This window comes from Salmo trutta, chromosome 18, assembly GCF_901001165.1.
Source record: "Salmo trutta chromosome 18, fSalTru1.1, whole genome shotgun sequence".
NCBI lineage: Eukaryota > Metazoa > Chordata > Actinopteri > Salmoniformes > Salmonidae > Salmo > Salmo trutta.
This window is the reverse complement of record NC_042974.1, coordinates 21888380-21914308: the sequence shown is the minus strand read 5'-3', so window position 1 is coordinate 21914308 and position 25929 is coordinate 21888380. Positions and strand designations below refer to the sequence as shown.

Genomic DNA, 25929 nt, shown 5'->3' with positions numbered 1-25929 from the left:
CCGTAGCCTTATATTCCTATTGCATTGCAGCTGTCATATTAAAGCTTTGGCAGTGCCAGACAATATCAGCAGGCTACTAGGAAATCATTCGGCACCCACAATTCCAAGGACAGACAACAGTTTCTTGGTTTTCTGATCCATATCTGTATTCATGTGAAATCCATAGATTAGGGCCTAATGAATTTATTTCAATTAGACTGATTTCCTTATAACAACTGTAACTCATTAAAATCTTTGAAATTATTGCATGTTGCGTTTATACAGGACGTGGACACCTGCTCATTGAACATCTCATTCCAAAATCATGGGCATTAATATGGAGTTGCCGCCCCCTCCACTCTTCTGGGAAGGCTTTCCACTGGATGTTGGAACATTGCTGCGGGGACTTGCTTCCATTCAGCCACGAGCATTAGTGAGGTCGGAACTGATGTTGGGCGATTAAGCCTGGTTCACAGTCGGCGTTCCAAATCATCCCAAAGGTGTTTGATGGGGTTGAGGTCAGGGCTCTGTGCAGGCCAGTCAAGTTCTTCCACACCAATCTCAGACAAACCATTTCTGTATGGACCTTCCCCAAACTGTTGCCACAAAGTTGAAAGCATTGAACACCATTTAAAAACATAGGCCAGAGGATAGAATAAAGATAAAGCTGACATTACCTTGAACATGATCTAATATACAGTACCAAGATCAAACAAATAATGCAACATCATGATGGAATAAACTCAACTCTAAAGGTAGATTTGCCATAAATACCTGATACAATCTCCCACTTTCATGTCCTTTTAAGGCTTACACTTTAGATTCAGGACTGCATAAAGCATTGAAGTGTGTTTTTAATAAGCTTTGGACGGACCACATTGCATATATTCTATATGCTACTGTACAGTATTTGTCAAACGTGACGGACTTAGGGCTACATAGACCTAATGCAGACATTAGGTACAACCATTTGTATGAAAATCCTATCAATCCACCAATGCTTACGGAATCTCAAATGATTTTGGTAAGCTGTCAGTTAATAGTGAATATTCTCAAAGAAAAATGCTCAAACCCCTTTGGAAATGTTCAGCAGCAGTGCATCTAACTCTAGCATCAACATGATCAAAAGCCAAAGTGTACAGAGATATAGTTATATGTCCATAAATATATGTTGGTCAATGAAAAGGTTATAACTTAGGGAACCGATATACATACAGTACAATACTTACATATCAAACAGTATATTCTTACCGGAGTTCTTGTACATTGGTAAATGTCCTATATTGATGGGGAATAAACTTGACAACAGTAACCAGGTTTCCATCCAACTTTTTTATGCGAGTAAAGTACATGTGGGATAAAATAATTCACGACAGAATCCGCTAGACAAGGTGGGATCTTTTTGTGTCAGTAAAATGTAATTATACGCAAATATTGATATAATAACCATCATATCGAACTTGGAGTCACACAATGACATGTGTGGTCCACCCACAACGACTCGGAAAAGCATGGAGTTTATTATGCTACAGATGGAATAAGTTATGAGGGTGGAGAAAGTGCACGGTGGTGAGCTTTTGATGCTCCTTTCCAATAAATATCGAGAGTCTTATTCTGGTGACATGATGATCGATGCTTAGTTGCCATTTGACAAGTAAAAATAATCTTGCTCTTTTGTCCATAATTGGAAATTCATCATGTAGGTAGACTACCCGCACTCTATCTGCAAGCTTTTGGCTAGAGAGCACGTGCAAAGACCAGTGTGGGCACATAAGTTACAGTGGGGTCTGAAATTATTGACACCCTTGATAAAGATGAGCAATAATGACTGTATAATTCAAATACTGAGCTATATTGAATGCAATTATTATTTTACATTTTTATGGGGAAAATCATTATTTTATACTAATACAATTTCTCAGAGAACGAGATTTTGTTTAACAAGTCATTAAAAAAAATCTCCAAGTTAGGGGTCAAAATTGTCACCCGTAAAGATAAAGTAGTCAAAAGTGTTGTATTTGGTCCCATATTCCTGGCACGCAATGACTACATCAAGCTTGTGACTCAAACTTGTTGAGAGGTATGATCTTAGAAGGTCAAACTTTCTCACTCACTCAAGATTAATTTCAGGATTATCTGTAATCATGGTATCAAGAAGTGGTGTTTAGAAATGTTCTATTCTTATTTACAAAAGTGACTCCAAAATAACACAATACATTATTTACCATTAATAATATGGGACCAAATACTAAACTTGACTACTTTAAGTCAATTTTATATTGTTAAACAAAATCTATTTTCTGAGCAATTGTATAAAATATAATTTCCCAATTTGTTTTGAGCATACAATATAGCTCAGTATTTTAATTATTTCATACAGTCATTGCTCATCTTTATTAATGATGTCAATCATTTCTGACCCCAATGTATAACAATTTGTTTTGTGACAAAACAGAGTTAAATGCGTTAGAAACCTATTTACTTGTATTTTTTCCCCCCGGAACATAGGAATTTAACCGCAAAAGTAATTTATGTGCACCACGTTTATCATGCACAGCTTTTTATCCACAACAAGTCAATTTGATGGAAACATCTCTGGTGGGAAAATTAGTATTGTTTTTATGCAGATTTTTGAATATTTGCATAAAAATCTGTCACCAATTGGATGGAAACCGAGCTACTGATCCCCCATTTATCTAGGAGTTGTATGTTTGTTTTCTTACTAGCCTAGTCTAATATCTAACATTGAGCTGCCCTTTGAAAATCAATAGGGACATTTGGTCGGACATTTCTAACAATGTTTTTGAAACAGAGCTATGAACTAGGCCTATATCACAAATGCCAATAGGTGCACTGCACCGATGGAATCACAAAAGTAATCAATTCAGAGCTCATCTCTCAACATGCACTGGATATTGCCTACCTTATCTAATTCAGTTATTAACAACAGCCTGACATGCAAATGTAGCTGGGAAATCAATTGAAAGGAATGCTTCCGTCTTTTCGTCGAGCAAAACACGTCAACGAAGGTACTACGCTGCGTACAGACCCACTTGCGCACTCAACACATTGAAATATGTAGAGTTTCCCTGTATTTGGGTGGGAAACTGAAGCGAGGTGTAGCTATGGCCTTTTTTCTGTTTTAGTCTTGTGAAACAATGTTGTCTGTTTGCTGCTTTTCATTAAATAATTTTCTTTAGGCTACGGACTAAAATAAATGAGTTCATATGGACAGAATATAACGCTTTGCGGTAGTGCTTCGGAAAGGAATTGCATTAGGATTACGTATGCCGTGTATTGAGCTGGGGTATTATATACTACACAACACTGGCTGTAAACATGGTCAGGTCAACTACAAGGGGAATTGAAGAGCAGGGTTCTTCGTCAAGTCAGTGTGGGCCCCTTCTTGTGCAAGCTTATGCTACTGCTAGCTACTGTACTGGAAGTCACATACTACACTACTAACTGTACAAAAACCTGCTTAGAGGCTACAACTTTAGAAGTGCTAGATCTGTATGATCCTCGTCTGGCACTGTGTAAACATTGCCTTCAGCTCATTCTCTTGTGTCTCATTGAGACCGGCCATTTCTGGCTCTGGGCTTTTCTGCACCTTTGCCACGGCAAAGTTGATGCCTTGGGTAAGTCCTGCCTGGGTCAGGCTGGCCACCTGCACCATGGAGCTCTTGATCTTGGCAAAGGGGGAGACCACTCGGCTGCCGTTGCCGTTGGCGGGCAAGGAGCCCAGACTGCCCTCCATGTGAGAACCCAGGCTCCTCTGGGAGCTGCCAGAAGCTGCCGAGCTGAGCTTCTGGGCAGTCAGGAGATTGGGTCTGGAGGTAACATCTAGCTGGGATGGCCTGGGAGGGAGCTGTAGCTCCTTCGCCTGCACCTTCTGATCTGAACCTGGGTGCTCATCTGGGGCCAGGGGACCTTTAGCATGTGAAGGGACATGTGGGTTCTGTGTGGGGACGCCACCAGTCATCTGCTCCCCGAATACCTCCACAGGTTTGATCTGCGCATCTTGGATGAATTGGTGGCAATAGGCATCAATGGGCGTTCCAAAGTCTATCAGGATGGCCTCCTCACCCTCTGAGGTAGCATCGGGAGACTGGTCTTCAGGACCGGCTAGAGCCGGAGCCCCCTGCTTACTGTCACAGCCAGTGACTCTGATGTTAAGCTCCACGCTGCCTAGCCGCGGAGCTGATGCCACGATACCGCAGCTGGGCAGCACGTAGTCCACGTTCTCCAGGGAGCCGGAGCGCAGGTGTTCATCCGAGTTGTACGAATCTGAGTCGGATGACATCTCTGAGTGGTTGTCACAGAGGTCCTTCAGAGCTGGGCCGGTGTTTGCTCCCTCGGAGGTCTCCAAGCTGCTGTCAGACTTCCAGAGGGTGATCCCAATGGTGGGCTTCAGGAAGTTCACATCGGGCTTAGTGGAGAAGGTGTTGCCCAGCCTCCCCTTGAAGGAACCCATGTTGACATTGGACTTCTTCACCCTCTGGTTGAGAGAGGAGAACTTGTTGAGGAGGAAGCTCTTTCCCTGAGCCAGACCAGAGCTGCCAAGGACCTGGTCCGGGTGTCTGCCCATGATGTCCTCGTGAGGTTTACTGTGCCTTCTGAAACAAATGGATTGACAATATAGTCTAGTATTTTATCCAGAGCTTCTATTCATAGTGTATATCCATGTCAATGAGATTGTTCTATAACTGTAAAATACAGTAACTGTGAGAGAAGAATATTCTGAAGATCTAGAAAGAGTGATAATGAATTCCAACTCACCTCTCCAGTTTCTTTTCAATCACCTGCATGTCAAGTCCCATGGCTTGCTTTGTTATGCAAAGCATCTCAGCTATGCACTGTAACGTGTCTGAAATATAATTAATCATTCCCACAACGGGAGGTCAGGACAAGGAATTTTGTGGCTATGCGGGCAGTGTGCTTTCAGTCTACCAGACTTTATTTTATGAAATAAATAATCTTCCCATACCTTTACCGTCATCCTCAGGATTCCTTGTGACAGCCCTCAGTGTGTGAAAATACCCACTCGTCTCCTCATTCTTGTAGTGTAGACGCATACAGCAGAATTTAGGCTTCCCGAACAGAGTAGGTTCTGGGCCTAAAAAAAGAACACACAGGACATGTTGTGAGCTTTATTGATGCATTACTTAGATGTTTGTGGTAAATCAAAAACAGTAGTTGCATCATTCAGAATTTGTGTACAGTGAATGAAAACCGTGCCCAAAGTGTGTGCTTAGTAGCTTTACAGTGTAACATAAATCTTAAAGCTGTGAAGGACTGATTTAGACCCTGTCTACACTTTGGAATTGTCACTTTTCACAGCTATATTCCTCTTAAGGGGAAACACTCACCTATTTCGATCTTTTCCAAACCCTCCAAGTTGAGGCGCTGGTACTGATTGACTTTGTCAGCTTCCTCATCATAGCTGTAAAAACAAAAGCAAAAAAAACAATGATACAATGAACAGCTAAAACATGTAATTTACTTTTCTGTAATAAATGTAGGCACTTACTACGCAATGTAATATGCAGTGTTGGATAACAGCAGGAGAACATCCACATCTTTGCTGGTTGCATCAATAAGGCTGATGAGTAGAAAAAAATGTAACAGTGAGCTTTCTACATGAACAATTTGTTGAGGAACAAACACTTTCAAGGTGTTGATTTTGAAGTGCGTCTTAATTTCCCCTGAGGCAATAAATAAAGCTTCACTTAATTGATGCACGCTAACAGTGTTGGGAGAACAAACACTATGAGAGCCAACTCACGAAAGGATTCCGTCAATGAAACAAAAATAGCAAAATGCAATTTGCCAAGGAAGAATTTTGCTAGGACTGTCTGGGAGTGGGACCTAATTGGAGGAGCCTAATGGGAGGGATGTGTAACCTGAAAATGAGCTGTTATTGACAGAGAGGAGTGCAAACTCTCTTTGTTATATGTCCCCACCCAAACAAGCTGAAATTACAGGTGGCCTTTTCAAATAGCTCTTACACTAAAAGTGCATTATCATTGTGTGGAAATATATACAAAACACAGGAAATCATGTTTTTGACTGCACTGTCCCTTTAAGTTTCGAGTTGTGATTTGTGGATGGTTCCAGCACCAACCTCATGTCACAGTCGATGAGGGCCCAGCCACCATGGAACTTCTCGTCGTCGGGCAGCAGTAGCTGCATGTAAGTCTGTAGCAGGAGGCTGACCTGCTCCTGGGTTACTCTCTGGCTCTCCTGCTCCTTCTCCTCATGCTCCTTCTCCTTACTGAAGATGGAGTACAGGTCCTCTGTCACAGGATGGCCCATCATCAGGTCTAGAGAGAGAGGTGGGAGGGAAGAACGATTGAGTCACGGTTTTAAGACTAAACAAATGAGGGTGGAATCCATTTTTATAATACTTTACTTAGAGCCTGCAGGTATAATGCTATTTAACTTGTTATAAGCTTATATACACACACACACACTACCGTTCAAAAGTTTGAGCTCACTGAGAAATGTCCTTGTTTTTGAAAGAAAATATTTTTTTGTCCATTTAAAATAACATCAAATTGATCAGAAATACAGTGTAGACATTTAATGTTGTAAATGACTATTGTAGCTGGAAACGGCAGATGGAATGTCTACAGAGGCCCATTATCAGCAACCATCACTCCTGTGTTCCAATGGCACGTTGTGTTAGCTAATCCAAGTTTGTAATTTTAAAAAGCTAATTGATCACTAGAAAACCCTTTTGCAATTATGTTAGCACAGCTGAAAACTGTTGTCCTGATTAAAGAAACAATAAAACTGGCCTTCTTTAGAATAGTTCAGTATCTGGAGCATCAGCATCTAGGATGCTGATTCTTTAATCAGAACAACAGTTTTCAGCTGTGCTAACAATTTCAAAAGGGTTTTCTAATGATCAATTAACCTTTTAAAATGATACACTTGGATTAGCTAACACAACGTGCCATTGGAACACAGGAGTGATGGTTGCTGATAATGGGCCTCTGTACGCCTATGTAGATATTCCATTAAAAATCACCCATTTCCAGATACAATAGACATTTACAACATCAACAATGTCTACACTGTATTTCTGATCAATTTGTATGTTATTTTAATGGACAAAAAATGTGGACAAGGAAATATCTAAGTGACCCCAAACTTTTGAACGGTAGTTCATATATTTTTTCCCCCTGACTCACAATGGCTATTGATAGGCATTATGATATCAGGAGCATTATGATTAATAACACATAAGGGGATCATGCATGCTCATTACACATCTTAGAATGAATTATAACTGCATCATACCTGCAGGCTTTAAGTAAAGTATTACAGGTCCCTTCTTACCAATGACTGCTTGTCTGTATGCGTCCCTGAAGCGGTTCAGATAGTAGCGGTTGGCTGAGTTCACGCCATCTTTCATCACCCCGGCCAGTTTTCTCTCCCCCGTTCTGGTGAAGTCTCCCTGTATATGGGATTACAGACAGAGGATGACAAAAACAAGCAAGATATTGCATAGTCAATGTCTGATCCGTTCCACAAAAGTAGTAGGCTGGAAAAGGGTATTATACTCTTCTTGGCTTAGGGCTCTGTAGTGTAAACACTTTGCTATTATTGGCTTTATTGAGGAAAAGTTTTATTTACTGTAACCAGGTTTCCATCCAACAGTTTGATGTGAATAAAGTACATGCCGAATAAAAATGTAACATCACGCCTGGTGGAAACAGCTAATTTGATCATTAAACTTTACAAATGTCAACTAGATTCAGCCATGGGCCATTTTTTTTCTTGAGCGGATGGTCGTGGGGCCGCAAAAAGCCTAAACAGATGTAATATTTGACTAAAACAATCATTTCAAACCATGATTACATTTGGGGACATCTCCCTGCGTAGGGTGCCGTCTTTCGGATGGGACGTTAAAACAGTCCTGACTCTCTGTGGTCATTCAAAATCCCATGGCACTTATTGTAAGATTAGGGGTATTCATCCCAGTATCATAGCTATATTTCCAACCTGACCACATTCCATCATTGTCACCTAATCATCCCCCTCATTCCTAATTGGTATATATCACTCCTCACCTCTCCACCTGATAGCTGATGTGTGGTGAGCGTTCTGGCACAAAATTGGTTGCCGTGCATCACAGAGGTGGGTGCTACACATTTATGGTGGATGAGGTGAGTATCCCCCACCTATGTCAAGCACTCTGAGTACCTCAGTTGCTAGAAAAGCGTTATATAAATCCAGTCAATTATTATTAAATTATTATTTCTATTCGGTCACATCTCTCTTATGCGAGGGAATAATTGGGAACAGATTTCCTAAATTACAATCACTTGGAGCTGATTTCCTGGTATTTTTACAGTCATATGTACAACAATAAATTCCAAATACAAGTAATATATAACAAAATGTTGCTCAGAAAACTTGGGGGCCAATTAAAACCTTCCCCGGGGGCCAAACTCGACCTGTGGGCCGCCAGTTGGGGAACGCTGCAATATACGCTAGGAAAAGGCGGGATATTTTTGTGTCTGTTAAATGAATTATGCCATGATATCGAAGTAATGATGGCAATTATATTGTGTGGTCCTCCCAGTATGACTCGGGAAAGCATAACATTTATAGGCTACAGATGAAATAAGTTATGATGAATTTCACAGGCTGGTGAAAATGCAAGGTGATGAGCTTGATGCTCCTTTCCAATAAATATCGAGGGTCTTATTCTGGTGACGTGATGATCGATGCTTGGTTGCCGTTTGACAAATAAAAATAATCTTCCTCTTTTATCCATAATAATCTCATCATGTAGGCTATACCCGCACTGTATATGTGAGCTGCTCACTAGTGCGCACTTGCCAATACCAGAGTGGGCACAATCGCTATACAATGCAATTTTTTGTAACAAAACATCAGCAGAGTTGAAAATCTGATGGAAAAACATTTTACTTATGTTTTATTCTGTACATGGGAATTTAACCGCAAAAGTTATTTTTATGTGCACTACGTCATCACGCACAACATTTTATCCGCAACAAGACAGTTTGATGGAAACATCGCTGGTGGGAAAATGCACATGTAATTTTTATGCAGATTTTTGACTATTCGTATTGAAAATCTGTAACCAATTGACTGTGATATGTGGTTGTCTTACCTAGCTCCTAGATGACTGCACTAATTAAGTCGCTCAGGATAAGAGTCTGCTAGATTACAAAAAATGTCAAATGTAATGCAGTGGTTGAGGCATTTTTTTATTTATTTAACTAGGCAAGTCAGTTAAGAACAAATTCTTATTTACAATGACGCCTACACCAGCCAAACCTGGATCAATTGTGCGCCGCCCTATGGGACTTCCAATCACGGCCGGTTGTGATACAGCCTGCACTAATCTAAAAGAAAGTGGGGGGAAAAAGTTGTAGGACTCTTATTTTCTCCATCCTCCTGGTGTACTTGTCTTCCTGGATATTTCCAAGTCGACATACACCAAGTGTACAAAACATTAGGAACAACTTCCTAATATATACACTACCGTTCAAAAGTTTGGGGTCACTTAGATATTTCCTTGTTTTTTTTTGTCCATTAAAATAACATCAAATTGATCAGAAATACAGTGTAGACATTGTTAATGTTGTAAATGACTATTGTAGCTGGAAACGGCAGATTTTTTTTATGGACTATCTACATAGGCGTACAGAGGCTCATTATCAGCAACCATCACTCCTGTGTTCCAATGGCACATTGTGTTAGCTAATCAAAGTTTATCATTTTAAAAGGCTAATTGATCATTAGAAAACCCTTTTGCAATTATGTTAGCACAGCTGAAAACTGTTGTCCTGATTAGAGAAGCAATAAAACTGGCCTTCTTTAGAATAGTTGAGTATCTGGAGCAGGGGCGGAAATCCCGGGGGGGATGGGGGGGGGACACGACCCCCCCATCCTGGGAAAAATATGATTTGTCCCCCCCAATATATCAGTGAAACATAACTATGTAATTTAAATAATATTAATAATACGCAATGAAAGCAATTGTGCTGATTATAGACACTTAATAGCGCATTTTTAAGTTTCAAAAGATTGCGACCCCCCCACCCTTTGCCTCACAATGGTTTGATCCACTGCCAGTTGCTTAGTTGGCGAGGTAACAGAGGGGTCGTATCCACTGTCTGAAAGGCACTCAATGAACGTAACTGACTTGAGGTTAATCCAGTCAATCGCGCACACACACACTATCTGAATATGCAGAGCTAGCGCGCAAATATTAACTATTAAGCTAGCTAATACCTATTCCATTTATGTGGCCTCGTCAAAGATGGAATCTTTGCTATCGTCAATTTATTCCAAGATCAGCATGCAGATGATGTAAGTTAGTGCTTCAAAGTCCCTGTGATAAGGTTAGCGATAAACTGGAGTCCAAACTGAACAGAACTACACTCTCTTCTACCATTGTCTTAAATATATTTAATGGTCTCGTTGCAAAAGCTAAATTGTCGCAAGGGAACTTTTATTTATTTATTTTATTTCACCTTTATTTAACCCGGGTAGCAAAGATTATAGCAAACACCACTGAAACGGAATTGGTGCTCGCTAGCTTTGCAAATTCAGCTATTGTTGGAAGCCAGCCAATATGAAACAAACAATTAAAATTACAAAAGGTTGCAGCATATGTTGTGTAAATGGTGAACTCATACAGCTGTCAACTCTTGTCATTTTAATCCGTTTCACATTTGCTAGCTACCTTTTAGATCGAAGCCCAAATAGAATGCTAAAAGATTAGATGATAGAAGCCCATCTCCTACTGTAAATAACCTACACACTGTGTGTGTGTGTAGCCAGCCAGCCAGGTAGAAAAATGGCAGAAAAATAAAAGACGGACATCAGAGTATTTTTCAGTACACCAAAACGCAAAGTAGCCTAATATCTCAAAGACTAGTTGATAAAATGTTCATAAGAAAGAAATGAAATTCTAATGGAAATGTTTCACAATGATGTCATTAGGCAGAGCAGGCAACAGATGGCACACAGACAGCAGAGTTGGGGACAGATATGCAGGGACAGACTGGCAGAGACAGGGAGTCTCAGGTAAGTTTGTTGAGTCTTTGTTTGGCAACATTATGAAAGGTTCTCAATTTTTTTGACTTGTAAAATAGGAACATAATTGGAAAATGCCATGGATACCCCCACTCTCAACTTAAACTGGTGACTGAACTAAGATTTGTTAAAGGCAATGGTATTGCTGTTGTGATTAGTTGTGTAGTTTTGGGTACCGGTAGTCAGGAGTACGGCAAACACCTTATTTCTTTGGTTCCTCAATATACATTTACCATATTACAATGTAGTCTATGTGTTACAGCACTACTTTTGGTGTCCCCCTCAGGAATTGCTCTTGAGAAAATTTCATGTAATTGTCCCCTCCAAAGTTGATATCAGATTTTCGCCCCTGATCTGGAGCATCAGCATTTATGGGTTCGATTACAGGCTCAAAATGGCCAGAAACAAAGAACTTTCTTCTGAAACTTGTCAGTCTATTCTTGTTCTGAGAAATAGATGGCATCATGAGGTAGGAAAATTATGTGGATATATTGAAGCAACATCTCAAGACATCAGTCAGGAAGTTAAAGCTTGGTCACAAATGGGTCTTCCAAATGGACAATGACCCCAAGCATACTTCCAAAGTTGTGACAAAATGGCTTGAGGACAACAATGTCAAGATATTGGAGTGGCCATCACTAAGCCCTGACCTCAAGCCTATAAAAAATGTGTGGGCAGAACTGAAAAAGCGTGTGCGAGCAAGGAGGCCTACAAACCTGACTCAGTTACACCAGCTCTGTCAGGAGGAATGGGCCAACATTCACCCAACTTATTGTGGGAAGCTTGTGGGAGGCTACCCGAAACGTTTGACCCAAGTTAAACAATTTAAAGCCAATGCTACCAAATACTAATTGAGTGCATGTAAACTTCTGACCCACTGGGAATGTGATGAAAGAAATAAAAAGCTGAAATAAAATCATTCTACTATTATTCTGACATTTCACATTCTTAAAATAAAGTGGTGATCCTATCTGACCTAAGACAGGGAATTTGTACTGGGATTAGATGTCAGGAATTGTGAAATATTGAGTTTAAATGTATTTGACTAAGGTGTATGTAAACTTCCGACTTCAACTGTAGTTGGCTACTGGCCCAATGCTCTTAACCACTAGGCTACCTGCCTCCCTCATTTCTAGTTTCATTACTTGATCAATTTGCAGTGGAGGCCTACTAACTGTGGGGTAACAGGACAGTATACTGTTGGCAGATACAAACCTAATATTAGCTTAAAACTTTACACATGCTAATGATTTTACCTTGAGGGCGGCTGTGCCGGCGTACTGTCTGCTGATGGTGTCGCCGTTGTTGGCCCACATGACCTGGTAGATCCTGTAGCACTTGAGCGGCAGAGGCTGCTCAGGGGGCATCACACCCAGTTTCTTCAGCTGAGGGACGCAGAGACAAAGTTAGGCATCAGTCACCATCAAACGTTTGCCAGAAAACTACACTTACAGTGGAATTCCACTGAAAAAGTAAATTTGATGTTTTGTTCTTTTCATATGTAATATGCCAACCATTACCACATTACTGTGTCTACCATTACATCAGCTTTGAGTTGACATGTTCGAAGTGGGGAAATCTCACCTGTGCCTCCATTACTGCACGAGCTATGGCAGCCTGGACTACATTGGTCCTGTCCAGACAGTCCATGCAGTTGACCCGGAAAATGCCCTCCTGATGGCAGATGACTCCTGCCTGGTCCACCCTGACAGAGGAACATTCACTGTGTGATGTATTGCATGTAGATATGGAGCTTCTGATCCACATGTGCGATTCATTCAAGATCTTTACTTGCCCTAAAAAAAAGGTCTGTTGAGGTTGGCGATGACACACTCCCACATGCACCACACACACACACTTACCAGCCCCATCTCATGTCTGCGATAATATCAGAGATGGCATCTGTCAGCGTTTGCACATTCTCAAACTTCATACCTCGACTGAGAAGACAAAAGACCAATTAAAATACAGGGGAAGTGCATACTATAATTAATAAATAAATACATACAAGAATTGTAGTTTAGGTTATTCTTTGCTTATTAGAGTTACTTATTATACTGAACAAAAACATAAAATGCAACAATTTCAAAGATTTTTGTGAGTTACAGTTCAAACAAGGAAATCAGAAAATTGAAACAAATGAATAAGGCCCTATGAATTTTACATGAATGGGCAGGGGCACCGAAATGGGTGGACCTGGGAGGACATAGGCCCACCCACTGGGGAGCCAGGCCCACCCATTGGGGCCAGGCCCAGCCAGCCAGAATTAGTTTTTCCCCATAAAAGGTCTTTATTACAGACAGAAATACTCCTCAGTTTCGTCAGCTGTCCGGGTGGCTGGTCTCAGATAATCCCGTGGGTGAAGAAGCCGGAAGTGGAGGTCCTGGGCTGGCGGGGTTACACGCAGTTGTGAGACTGGTTGGATGTACTGCCAAATTCTCTAATATGGCGTTGGAGGTGGCTTATCGTAGAGAAATGAACATTCAATTCTGGCAAGAGCTCTGGTGGACATTCCTGCCGTCCGCATGCATATTGCACTCTCCCTCAAAACTTGAGACATCTGTGCCATTGTGTTGTGTGACAAAACTGCACATTTTAGAGTGGCCTTTTATTGTCCCCAGCACCTGTGGTGCACCTGTGTAATGATCAGGCTGTTTAATCAGCTTCTTGATATGCCACACCTGTCAGGTGGATGGATTATCTTGGCAAAGAAGAAAAGCTCACTAACACGGATGTAAACAAATTCGTGCACAAAATTTGAGAGAAATAAGCTTTTTGTGCATATGGAAAAATGTCTGGGATCTTTTATTTCAGCACTTTACATGTTGTGTTTATATTTTTGTTCAGTATTAAATGATCTGTGTAGTCAAGAGCTGATTGTTTCTGTGTATCAATTTTCTTACCAGTGCTCATGGAAGTCAAAAGAGACATATGTAAGGTTAGGATTGTTGTACAGAAGGACTTGTTTGAGATATGCGTCGCCAATAATCTTCTCACGCCCACTTTGGTCCACTAAGTTTATGATGACCTGTCAAAACATAGTTGCAAATTGCATCAACTATGCAATAATAAATTGCATCAACTACTATAATGATAAGTCTTTACTTAGATAAGTCTAAGTTAAACGAAAACTCAAGCTTTGGTAGTGATATCAAAGTAATGCCAATGCTGTCTGGCATATGATTCTCACCTGCTTCTTGTAAAGGTTGAGCTGTTCGTCAAAGTGAGCAGCAAAGTAAGGAATGGTCTCCTTTTCTCCTGAAAAGATGATTATAACATAACGGGAAAAAGTATATGAGGGGGTCGTATTCATTTTAGCTTGCCCAGTGCCCTGGGTGGGTGGATATTTAAGCCCATTGCATTAGTCATAAAAATACATTCGGCCCACCCGGGGCACTGGACATGCTTAAACGAATGCACCCATTATTCCCAAGGCAGTATTTTGGATTGTAAATATCCCACTGACCTTTCTCCAGCCGAGGCCTGGGGTTGTAGCGGTAGCCTGCTTGGCTCCAGAAGACAGGCACCGAACCGCGGCTCTGCACAAAGGACAGTGAGTGGTTGTGCACGTGTATCAGCTGCTCTGTCTCCACAAAGTTAGCCACGTGTCCATCTGTGTCTACCCCTCTGCGTTTGTACCGCATCCCTTTGGGGAGAAGAAAACTATGATCATTAAATTGACCCTCCAATAATCATCAGAATTGAATTATGACTTAATCAAAATGTTGCAAATAGACCCTAGCAATTTGGCCTGGGTGTCCATGACCTTTGACCTCTGCACTGTACCTGCACGGTGGCGACTGCGGCGGGAGATGAGGGCCACGGTGAAGCGCGGGTGGATGTCGTCCACGCAGGTGAGCTCCTGGAGCGGCGTATCGGGGCTGCTCTTCTCCTCCTCTGGGCTCTCGTTGTAATTCACTACCAGCTCCTGCACCTGCACAAAGCCCTGAATGATGGGTGTCACCCAGAAGTCCACCTCTGGAACCTGCAGCACAACAAGAAAAGTTACAACTCTATACAGTGATGCTAACTTGAGATGTATAAAGATGGAATGCAGTAGTTCACTATACAGCACCAGTCAAAAGTTGACACACCTACTCAGTCAAGGTTTTTCTTTATTTTGACTATTTTCTACATTGTAGAATAATAGTGAAGACATCAAAACTATGAAATAACACATGGAATCATGTAGTAACCAAAAAAAAAAAAGTGTTATACAAATCAAAATATATTTTATATTTGAGATTCTTCAAAGTAGCCACCCATTGCCTTGATGACAGCTTTGAACACTCTTGGCATTCTCTCAACCAGCTTTCTTTCCTTAATGTGTTTGAGCCAATCAGTTGTGTTGTGACAAGGTAGGGGTGGTTTACAGAAGACAGCCAGCCCTATTTGGTAAAAGACAAAGTCCTTATAATGGCAAGATCAGCTCAAATAAGCAAAGAGAAATGACAGTCCAAGTTCATTAGAGTTAACGGCACCTCAGATTGCAGCCCAAATAAATGCTTCAGAGTTCAAGTAATAGACACATCTCAACATCAACTGTTCAGAGGACACTGCATGAATCAGGCTTTCATGGTCAAATTGTTGCAAAGAAACCACTACTAAAGGACACCAATAAGAAGAAGAGACTTGCTTGGGCCAAGGATTCTGTCCTTTGGTCTGATGATTCCAAATTTGAGACTTTTGGTTTCAACCGTTGTGTCTTTGTGAGACGCAGAGTAGGTGAACAGAGGATCTCCGCATGCGTGGTTCACAACGTGACGCATGGAGGAGATGGTGTGGAGGTGCTTTGCTGGTAACACGGTCTGGGATTTATTTAGAATTCAAGGCACACTTAACCAGCATGGATACCACAGCATTCTGCAGCTATACACCATCCCATCTGGTTTGCACTTAGTGGGACTATCATTTGTTTTTCAACAGGACAATGACCCAAAACACACCTCCAGGCTGTGTAAGGGATATTTGACCAAGGAGAATGATGGAGTGTAGCATCAGATGACCTGGCCTCCACAATCACCCGACGTCAACCCAACAGATGGTTTGGGTTGAGTTGGACCGCAGAGTGAAGGAAAAGCAGCCAAAGGCTCAGCATATGTGGAAACTCATTCAAGACTGTTGGAAAATCATTCCCCATGAAGCTGGTTGAGAGAATGCCAAGAGTGTGCAAAGCTGTAATCGGGGCAAAGGGTGGCTACTTTGAAGAATCTAAAATATATTTTGATTTGTTTAACACTTTTTGGGTTACTACATGATTCCATGTGTTATTTCATAGTTTTGATGTCTTCATTATTATTCTACAATGTAGAAAATAGTAAAAATAAAGAAAAGCCTTGAATAAGTAGGTGTCCCCAAACCTTTGGCTGGTACTGTATATTTAACATTGATTAAAAGGAGTATGATTGCTATCCGTTCAAATCACTCCACTAATACATGCCACTAAGTGTTTCCTTGCTAGAACATTTCCCTATTGTTCAGATAGGGTTCTGCAGAAGCGTTCAGTGTCACACCAGTGCACCATGACCGTCTGTACTCTTATACAGTGCATACGGAAAGTATTCAGATCCCTTGACTTTTTCCGAATTTTGTAACGTTACAGCCTTACTCTAAAACGGATTCAAAAAAAAAATTCCCCTCATCAATCTACACACAATAACTCATAACAACAAGGCAAAAAAAATAGGTTTAAAATGTTTTGATAATTTAAATTTTTTACGGAAATATTACATTTACATAAGTATTCAGAACGTTTTACTCAGTACTTTGTTGAAGCACCTTAAGCAGCGATTACAGACTCAAGTCTTCTTGGGTATGACACTACAAGCTTGGCACGCCTGTATTTCGGGAGTTTCTCCCATTCTTCTCTGAAGATCCTCTCAAGCTCTGTCAGGTTGGATGGGGAGCGTCGCTGCACAGCTATTTTCAGGTCTCGCTAGAGATGTTCGATCGGGTTCAAGTCCGGGCTCTGGCTGGGCCAGTCAAGGACATTCAGAGACTTGTCCCGAAGCCACTCCTGCATTGCCTTGGCTGTGTGCTTAGGGTCGTTGTCCTGTTGGAAGGTGAATCTTCGTCTGGGGTCCTGAGCACTCTGGAGCAGGTTTTCATCAAGGATCTCTCTGTACTTTGCTCCGTTCATCTTTCCCTTGATCCTGACTAGTATCAAAGTCCCTGCCGCTGAAAAAAATGCCCACAGCATGATGCTGCCACCATGCTTCATCGTAGGGATGGTATTGGCCAGGTGATGAGCGGTGCCTGGTTTCCTCCAGACGTGACACTTGGCATTCAGGCCAAAGTGTTCAATCTTGGTTTCATCAGACCAGAACATCTTGTTTCTCATGGTCTGAGTGTCCTTTAGTTGCCTTTTAGCAAACTCCAAGCGGATTGTCATGTGCCTTTTACTGAGGAGTTGTTTCCGTTGGGCCACTCTACTATAAAGGCCTGATTTGTGGAGTTCTGCAGAGATGGTTGTCCTTCTGGAAGGGTCTCCCATCTCCACAGAGGATCTCTGGAGCTCTGTCAGAGTGACCATTGGGTTCTTGGTCACCTCCCTTATCAAGGCCCTTTTCCCCCGATTGCTCAGTTTGGCCAGGCGGACAGCTCTAAGAAAAGTGAAACTTCTTCCATTTAAGAATGGTGGAGGCCACTGTGTTCTCGGGGACCTTCAATGCTGCAGACATTTTTTGGTACCCTTCCCCAGATCTGTGCCTCAAAACTATCTTGTCTCGGAGCTCTATGGACAATTCCTTCGACCTCACGGTTTGGTTTTTGCTCTGATGTGCACTGTCAACTGCGGGACCTTATATGGACAGGTGTGTGCCATTCCAAATCATGTCCAATCAATGAAATTTACCACAGGTGGACTCCAATCAAGTTGTAGAAACATCTCAAGGATGATTAATGGGAACGGGATGCACCTGAGCTCAATTTCAAGTCTCATAGCAAAGGGTCTGAATACTTATGTAAATAAGGTATTTCTGTTTTTAAAAAATGATACATTTGCCAACATTTCTAAAAACCTGTTTTCGCTTTGTCATTATAGGTTATTATCCCGAAGCCAGTCCTGCGTTGCGGATTTGTATTTTTTTTAATAAGGCTGTAATGTAACAAAATGTGGAAAAAGGGAATGGGTATGAATACTTTCCGAATGCACTGTATCTGACAATTCACAAATTAATATCTAGTCTATCCATTCCTGTCAAACCAGTCTTGAAATACATCAGTTACCTGCTGATCAATTAGCTCCTGGACCATGTGTTTGTTCCAGAAGAATCTGTCATCCACCTTGAAGAGGAAAATAACTATTATCAGTCAAACACAATTACTTTATTTGAATTATTTAAGCTTGGTTAAACTACTTATCTTAAAAAGACAGGAAATGTGTAGTAAAATACTACTGTACTTAAACCAGGCATCTCAAACCGGCGACCCCCAGGTCAAACGTGACCAGCGATCTGATTTAGTAAATGCGACCTTTGTGCTTTGAGTGTAGTAATAACCACTTACCTGTTTCCATTGGGGTAAGTTGGACTTTTCTGTGTCTCCCTGCCGCTGCACAGTGTTGGTGAGGTCATAAGTCATGCTGTAGTAGAAGGAATCGGAGTCCATGAATATCTTGTACAGCTCGTCGAGCAGCCGCCTCTCGAGACGTTCCTTCTCTTTGTTTTCCTTGACCTGAAAGGCAGGGGAATACTGGGTGGTGGGCATGGACAGGGATGGTATTCAATTGTCAAAATAATATAGAAAAATAAGTAACAAATAAACTATAAATGAAGAAAGAAAAAAATATATACATAAAAGCAAATGTACCAATTAAAAAATGTACAGGAGACATGTAAGATGACAATACATGGGATAACTGAGCACAGAACTACAAATTCTATAACCTTTTTCTTAGTGGGAGCCCCAACATTGGACTTGATCTGACTCAGAGTTTTCATCAGGTACTTAGACTCATCTGGAGACGGTGCAAGCTTCTCTGGTTTGTCGATCCCAAAGTGATGCTTCTTACAAAGCTAAAAGAAAAAGGACAGACTTTATATTCCACTTTCTATCAAAATTGTACATTGTTAACATACCAGCGTCCTCATCCCCTGTAGTGATGTGTGACAGGAATTTAAAAATGAACTCAGAAATACGCTCACTTTTATAACCCATCTGAAGGCAGAATTTGAATTTAAAAAATTGTTCTTAACTGACTTGCCTAGTTAAATAAAGGTTAAATATATATATTTTTTTGAAGTACCCTTCATTCAGATCAGCTTAGGCTAATTGAGTATACCAAAGCATTCTGAATTGACCCCAACTCTATAAGACTTCCTCATAATTTAGCTAATGATTAAAGTATTCCAAATATATTTACAGGAAATGATAGACAATTGGGATAATACTGGTGGACATGTCTATGAGGTTGATTGACAGCTAATCACTATGGTGTCTTTGGGTTAATTGGATCAGTCTCAATGTGATTGCTAGCTAATTACATCAATTCAAAGCTACTCGCTATCAACAGTCAAAAACATCCAAAACAAGTGGTTCAGAAAACTCTAAAACAACTTCACAGGGCTACTGAATTCCTAACCTCGACGGGATGGAATAATAATTCTGTGGTATGGACAGTATGTAGGGATAGGTTCTAGAAACATACCAGAGACATGATTATCCAACACATCCCGTTTACTGGAAATGTTTCACTTACTTTCTCTTGATCTGTATCATCATCATGGCTCACCTGTAAGACTGACATCTAAGCAAAATCCCGATTCCTCTTAGATCATTTGGCAAAATCACATTATTTCGGTTTCTAATTAAACAATTCTGATTAACATTGGCAATGCAGAAAAATAACACTAATGTAGTGTACCTTGGATGTTCATTTTACAAGGTGATTCATTGGTGGGGACTCATCAAGGTGTCAATCAAAACAGGGCAATTGAGATACTTACTAGAAACATTGAAATGCAATCATAAAATTGAAAAACACTAAGGCTAGCCTAGATGATAGCGGCAAGCTATGGTTTTCATCTCATCATGACTGCATCTTAGATTAAAGAAAGATGCACTACGCAGAAATCTCTACGCCATTTCCTGGTTGCTAAAATTCTAATAGTTTGCCTAATTTTAGTTTGTGACAAAACAAGCAAGTATAGTGTAGAGAATCATTCTACCATATATTGTATTTTCAGCTGTTTGAAGATGGTGTACATAACCAAAAGTAAGACGTAAAAACAAAACTTAAGAACAGGAAGCATAGAAATAGCGCACATTGAACATATCTACCGTTTCTTTCAATGAGAATGACAGATCTATGAGACATTTCGATATGAATTTGGTCGGGTTGCCAAAAAAGTGACATATTGCAACTTTAAAAAAGGAGACAATAGCACATCAGTGGCTACTTTAATGTGATTACAGCTGCATTTGTACACTTCTTAAAGTCCCAGTACTAGAGTGCTCAGAGCTCCATTAACCTCAAAGATAAAACGTGCCTCATCACAGACAATCTCTCACCTCCAGCTCCAGATCCAGTGGCTCTTCCTCAGACAGAGGAATGACAGCTATCTTGGTGATCTTGTAGACTTTGTGGTCACCTGGCATCTGGCCAACCAGCGCTTTTTGGCGGATCAGTATGAGACCCAGAGGAAGATCTGCCAACAAGAAGGGGTAAGGGTGTATCATCACAGGCACAGAATTCCACACATTCCATAAGGTGCGACTTCTAGGGTTGGGCGGTATCCAGACTTCCATATCATCCTTCTCTCACAGGGATTTACAGTATTACCTGTTTAGTACACAAGGGTGCGCCAAACCCCCCCCCAAAAAAGCCCAGAATGCTAACAAAATTAGCACAAGTAATAGCGAATTTCCACGGCTGCTAGCTAAACATGCTAACAAGCGCAAACTAAAATAAACAAATTGCAATGACAGGCAATCCAAAACATAAAGTTATACATATATAGGTACGAGCTACCTAATGTCAATTTTGGTGAGTTTGAACATTTACAAGCGAATGTGAACGAGTTTTGAGGCATGCTTATCTGAAGGAAAAACAGTACTGGCTCTGTAGCAGCATGTGTACGTACAGGCTGTGTCTGTGTGAAGTCGCTAGGGCAAACGGGCCTGCTCAGAGAACATGGGGGAGTAGCAAACAGGCAGAGTATGGAGAAGAGAAAAAAAAACAGAAAATGAAGATAGCAGTGGCAACTGTACAGATAACTCATCCAAAGGGCTTTGACTTTTCAAACATGGCAGAAAGCTAACACAATATGATGCCCCGTCATTAACTGAGCCACTTAGATAACTAACCCCTAGTTAAACTTAGGGGTCGCATTAACGCAGAATTCAGTGTTTTTCAAGGAACAAAAAAAAGATAAAAACAAATATTCTATCAGCAGACAGTGCTCTGACTAAAGTGTAGCTACTTTTCTCCTGTGCTTTTCTCAATGTAGCCAGCCTACTTCTCTCCGGTAAAATGACAGATTAACTTTTTTTTTAAATTAGGAAATGGAGCTACATTCTTTCTATGATAAACATTAGAAATATGATGGCCATGCATCGTTTCAACCTGGTCTCAGAGCATTTCATATTATTCTGTATGTAAATCCGAGACACTCGTATGGTTATATAAGACAGATGGTTAGTTAAGGCAAAAACGAAAGTCGGGATGGATGGATGGGCGTATAACATGAACGTCTAGCAACCCAAAGGTTGCGAGTTTGAATCTCATCACGGACAACTTTAGCAACTTTTGAACTACTTACTACTTTGTAACTACTTAGTATGTTAGCTAACCATTCCCCTAAACATAACCTTAACCCTTTAACATAAGTCCTTGCCTAGCTAACATTTAACAAGCTAGCTAACGTTAGTCACCTAGCTAGAATTTAACATATTATACATTATGCAAATTCATAACATATCAAACATTTTACAAATTCGTAACATATGAATTTGCAAAAATTACAATAACATACAATATGAATTCTAATTCATATCATACGAAATGGGTGATGGCCATCTACAAATTAATACATACAGTTGAAGTCGGAAGTTTACACACACATAGGTTGGAGTCATTAAAACTCGTTTTTCAACCACTCCACAAATTTCTTGTTAACAAACTATAGTTTTGAAAAGTCTGTTAGGACATCTACTTTGTGCATGACACAAGTCATTTTTTCAACAATTGTTTACAGACAGATTATTTCACTTATAATTCACTGTATCACAATTCCAGTGGGTCAGAAGTTTACATACACTAAGTTGACCGTGCCTTTAAAGAGATTGGAAAATTCCAGAAAATGATCCCATGGCTTTAGAAGCTTCTGATAGGCTAATTGACATCATTTGAGTCAATTGGAGGTGTACCAGTGGATGTATTTCAAGGCCTACCTTCAAACTCAGTACCTCTTTGCTTGACGTCATTGGAAAATCAAAAGAAATCAGCCAAGACCTCAAAAAGAATTGTAGACCTCCACAAGTTGTAGACCTCCAAACGCCTGAAAGTACCACGTTCATCTATACAAACAATAGTACGCAAGTATAAACACCATGGGACCACGCAGCCATCATACCGCTCAGGAAGATGCGTTGTCTCCTAGAGATTAATGTACTTCGGTGCGAAAAGTGCAAATCAATCCCAGAGCCACAGAAAAGGACCTTGTGAAGATGCTGGAGGAAACAGGTACAAAAGTATCTATATCCACAGTAAAACAAGTCCTTTATCGACACAACCTGAAAGGCTGCTCAGCAAGGAAGAAGCAACTGCTCCAAAACCGCCATAAAAAAGCCATACTACGGTTTGCAACTGCACATGGGGACAAAGATTGTACATTTTGGAGAAATGTCCTCTGGTCTGATGAAACAAAAATAGAACTGTTTGGCCATAACGACCATCGTTATGTTTGGAGGAAAAAGGGGGAGACTTGCAAGCCAAAGAACACCATCCCAACCGTGAAGCACAGGGGTGGCAGCATCATCTTGTGGGGGTGCTTTGCTGCAGGAAGGACTGATGCACTTCACAAAATAGATGGCATCATGAGGTAGGAAAATTATGTGGATATATTGAAGCAACATCTCAAGACATCAGTCAGGAAGTTAAAGGTTGGTCGCAAATGGGTCTTTCAAATGGACAATGACCCCAAGCATACTTCCAAAGGACAACAAAGTCAAGGTATTGGAGAGGCCATCACAAAGCCCTGACCTCAAGCCTATAGAAAATTTGTTGGTAGAACTGAAAAAGCATGTGTGAGCAAGGAGGCCTTTAAACCTGACTCAGTTACACCAGCTCTGTCAGGAGGAATGGGCCAAAACTCACCCAACTTATTGTAGGAAGCTTGTGGAAATGTTTGACCGAAACGTTTGACCGAAGTTAAACAATTTAAAAGGCAAGGCTACCAAATACTAATTGAGTGTATGTAAACTTCTGACCCACTGGGAATGTGATGAAAGAAATAAAAGCTGAAATAAATCACTCTACACTATTATTCTGAAATTTCACATTCTTAAAATAAAAGTGGTGATCCTAACTGACTTAAAACAGGGAATTTTTACTAGGATTAAATGTCAGGAATTGTGAAAATCTGAGTTTAAATGTATTTGGCTAAGGTGTATGTAAACTTCCGACTTAAACGGTACCATACTGAATGGAGTGCCTCGGGTTTAGGTACAGAATAATACAAAATGCTCTGAGACCAGGCTGATCTTTTTTGCGAAAAACAACACATTTACTTGTGTGGCTGCCAATCAAATAGCTTGCACTTCTGTTGTCATCTAATGCTATTTTCTGCCTAATGTGTTGCACTAAATGTATTTTCTGTGAAGGAAAACTATAGTTGCACGTGCACGTCCCTGATCACTCTATTGAAGAAAAACACTTGACTTTCAATATAAAACGTGACCCCAGTCAATACACAGCTGAACTCAACCTGCTCTCGCTTTCTCCTGTTGTGCTATTTACAAACAAACAAACGTGACTGGCTCAACTGTTTTGGGTAACTACAGCGAGCTTCACAATGTAAAATAATGGAACATTGGAAATGAAGAACACGATCTGCTTCATCTCCTAACATATTGCACAAGTTGACTGAAGATATTAACATGGTATTGGAAAAACCATCCCATGGCCATTTCCAAACAGCCGTATATGGTACATAAACCGCCCAAGCCTAGTGACTTAATCACCTTTTCTCTCTCACTGTCTGTCTGTGGTGAAACACAGCATCTGGCTAAGCGAACTGAAATTTCACGCATTCAAATTCACTTGATTTGTTAGAATCAGAGGTATATACATGCTCTTCTCTTGTAAAACCAATGTATTATTCATTGACTACAGCTCTGCTTTCAACACCATAGTGCCCTCAAAGCTCATCACTAAGCTAAGAACCCTGGGACTAAACACCTCCCTCTGCAACTGGATCCAGGACTTCCTGACGGGCCGCCCCCAGGTGGTAAAGGTAGGTAACAACACATCCGGCACACTGATCCTCAACACAGGTGCGTGCTCAGTCCCATCCTGTACTCCCTGTTCACTCATGACTGCACGGCCAGGCATGACTCCAACACCATCATTAAGTTTGCCGATGACACAACAGTGGTAGGCCTGATCACCGACAACGATAAGACAACCTATAGGGAGGAGGTCAGAGACCTGACCGTGTGGTGCAAGGACAACAACCTCTCCCTCAACATGATCAAAACAAAGGAGGGGATGATTGTGGACTACAGGAAAAGGAGGACCGAGCACGCCCCCATTCTCATCGACGGGGCTGCAGTGGAGCAGGTTGAGAGATTCAAGTTCCATGGCATCCACATCACCAACAAACTAACATGGTCCAAGCACACCAAGACAGTCGTGAAGAGGGCACGACAAAACCTATGTCCCCTCAGGAGACTGAAAAGATTTGGCATGGGTCCTCAGACCCTCAAAAGGTTTTACAGCTGCACCGTCGAGAGCACCCTGACGGGTTGCATCACTGCCTGGTATGGCAACTGCTCAGCCTCCGACCACAAGGCATTACAGATCTCTATACCAGGCGATGCCAGAGGAAGGCCCTAAAAATTGTCAAAGACTCCAGCCACCCTAGTCATAGACTGTTCTTTCTGCTACACGCACGGCAAGCAGTACCGGAGCACCAAGTCTAGGTCCAAGAGGCTTCTAAACAGCTTCTACCCTCAAGCCATAAGACTCCTGAACATCTAATCAAATGGCTACCCAGACTATGTACATATAGATGTGTAAAGACAGTTGGACAATACATGGTAGGTAACTAGCTTGTTAATTGTTTACAAACAAATTAGTAAACACGCTAGAAAGCTAAACAGCAACCTCTATAACTAGTTGAATGTTGTAGCTAGCCAAAAAGGACTTGTTTTGAAAGTTGGATCATGTTATCCTTTGAGGGTTTAAAGAAAGTGTTCTTACACTATGATTTTGAACATTCAAAGCAGCTGGGACATTATATATATACACATATATACATATATACATATATACATATATATATATACATATACACATATATACATATATATATATACATATACATATATACATATATATATATTTACATATATACACATATATATATATTTACATATATACACATATATATATATTTACATATATACACATATATACAGTGCCTTGCGAAAGTATTCGGCCCCCTTGAACTTTTTGACCTTTTGCCACATTTCAGGCTTCAAACATAAAGATATAAAACTGTAATTTTTTGTGAAGAATCAACAACAAGTGGGACACAATCATGAAGTGGAACGAAATTTATTGGATATTTCAAACTTTTTTAACAAATAAAAAACTGAAAAATTGGCCGTGCAAAATTATTCAGCCCCTTTACTTTCAGTGCAGCA

The 25929-nt window shown here is 40.8% G+C and overlaps 1 protein-coding gene across 2 annotated transcripts in view; it reads right to left on the bottom strand.

Moving 5' to 3' along the window:
* Positions 1 to 815: 815 nt before the first annotated feature.
* Positions 816 to 25929, bottom strand: part of LOC115153004 (phosphatidylinositide phosphatase SAC2) — a 41325-nt gene continuing 16211 nt past the window's right edge. Inside the window, exons 3-20 of one of the 2 annotated variants that reach the window (XM_029697991.1) lie at positions 20572 to 20708; positions 18948 to 19076; positions 18568 to 18753; positions 18289 to 18345; positions 14848 to 15046; positions 14528 to 14707; positions 14252 to 14319; positions 13965 to 14089; positions 12924 to 13001; positions 12646 to 12766; positions 12318 to 12446; positions 7324 to 7441; positions 6104 to 6302; positions 5510 to 5581; positions 5349 to 5422; positions 4967 to 5095; positions 4759 to 4846; positions 816 to 4595 (exon numbers count right to left, since the gene is read on the bottom strand). In XM_029697991.1, coding sequence (XP_029553851.1) covers positions 3485 to 4595; positions 4759 to 4846; positions 4967 to 5095; positions 5349 to 5422; positions 5510 to 5581; positions 6104 to 6302; positions 7324 to 7441; positions 12318 to 12446; positions 12646 to 12766; positions 12924 to 13001; positions 13965 to 14089; positions 14252 to 14319; positions 14528 to 14707; positions 14848 to 15046; positions 18289 to 18345; positions 18568 to 18753; positions 18948 to 19076; positions 20572 to 20708 — 3200 coding nt within the window. In that variant the 3' untranslated portion in view covers positions 816 to 3484. The remainder of the gene's footprint in view (positions 4596 to 4758; positions 4847 to 4966; positions 5096 to 5348; positions 5423 to 5509; positions 5582 to 6103; positions 6303 to 7323; positions 7442 to 12317; positions 12447 to 12645; positions 12767 to 12923; positions 13002 to 13964; positions 14090 to 14251; positions 14320 to 14527; positions 14708 to 14847; positions 15047 to 18288; positions 18346 to 18567; positions 18754 to 18947; positions 19077 to 20571; positions 20709 to 25929) is intronic. The other variant, XM_029697992.1, reaches the window with a different exon arrangement.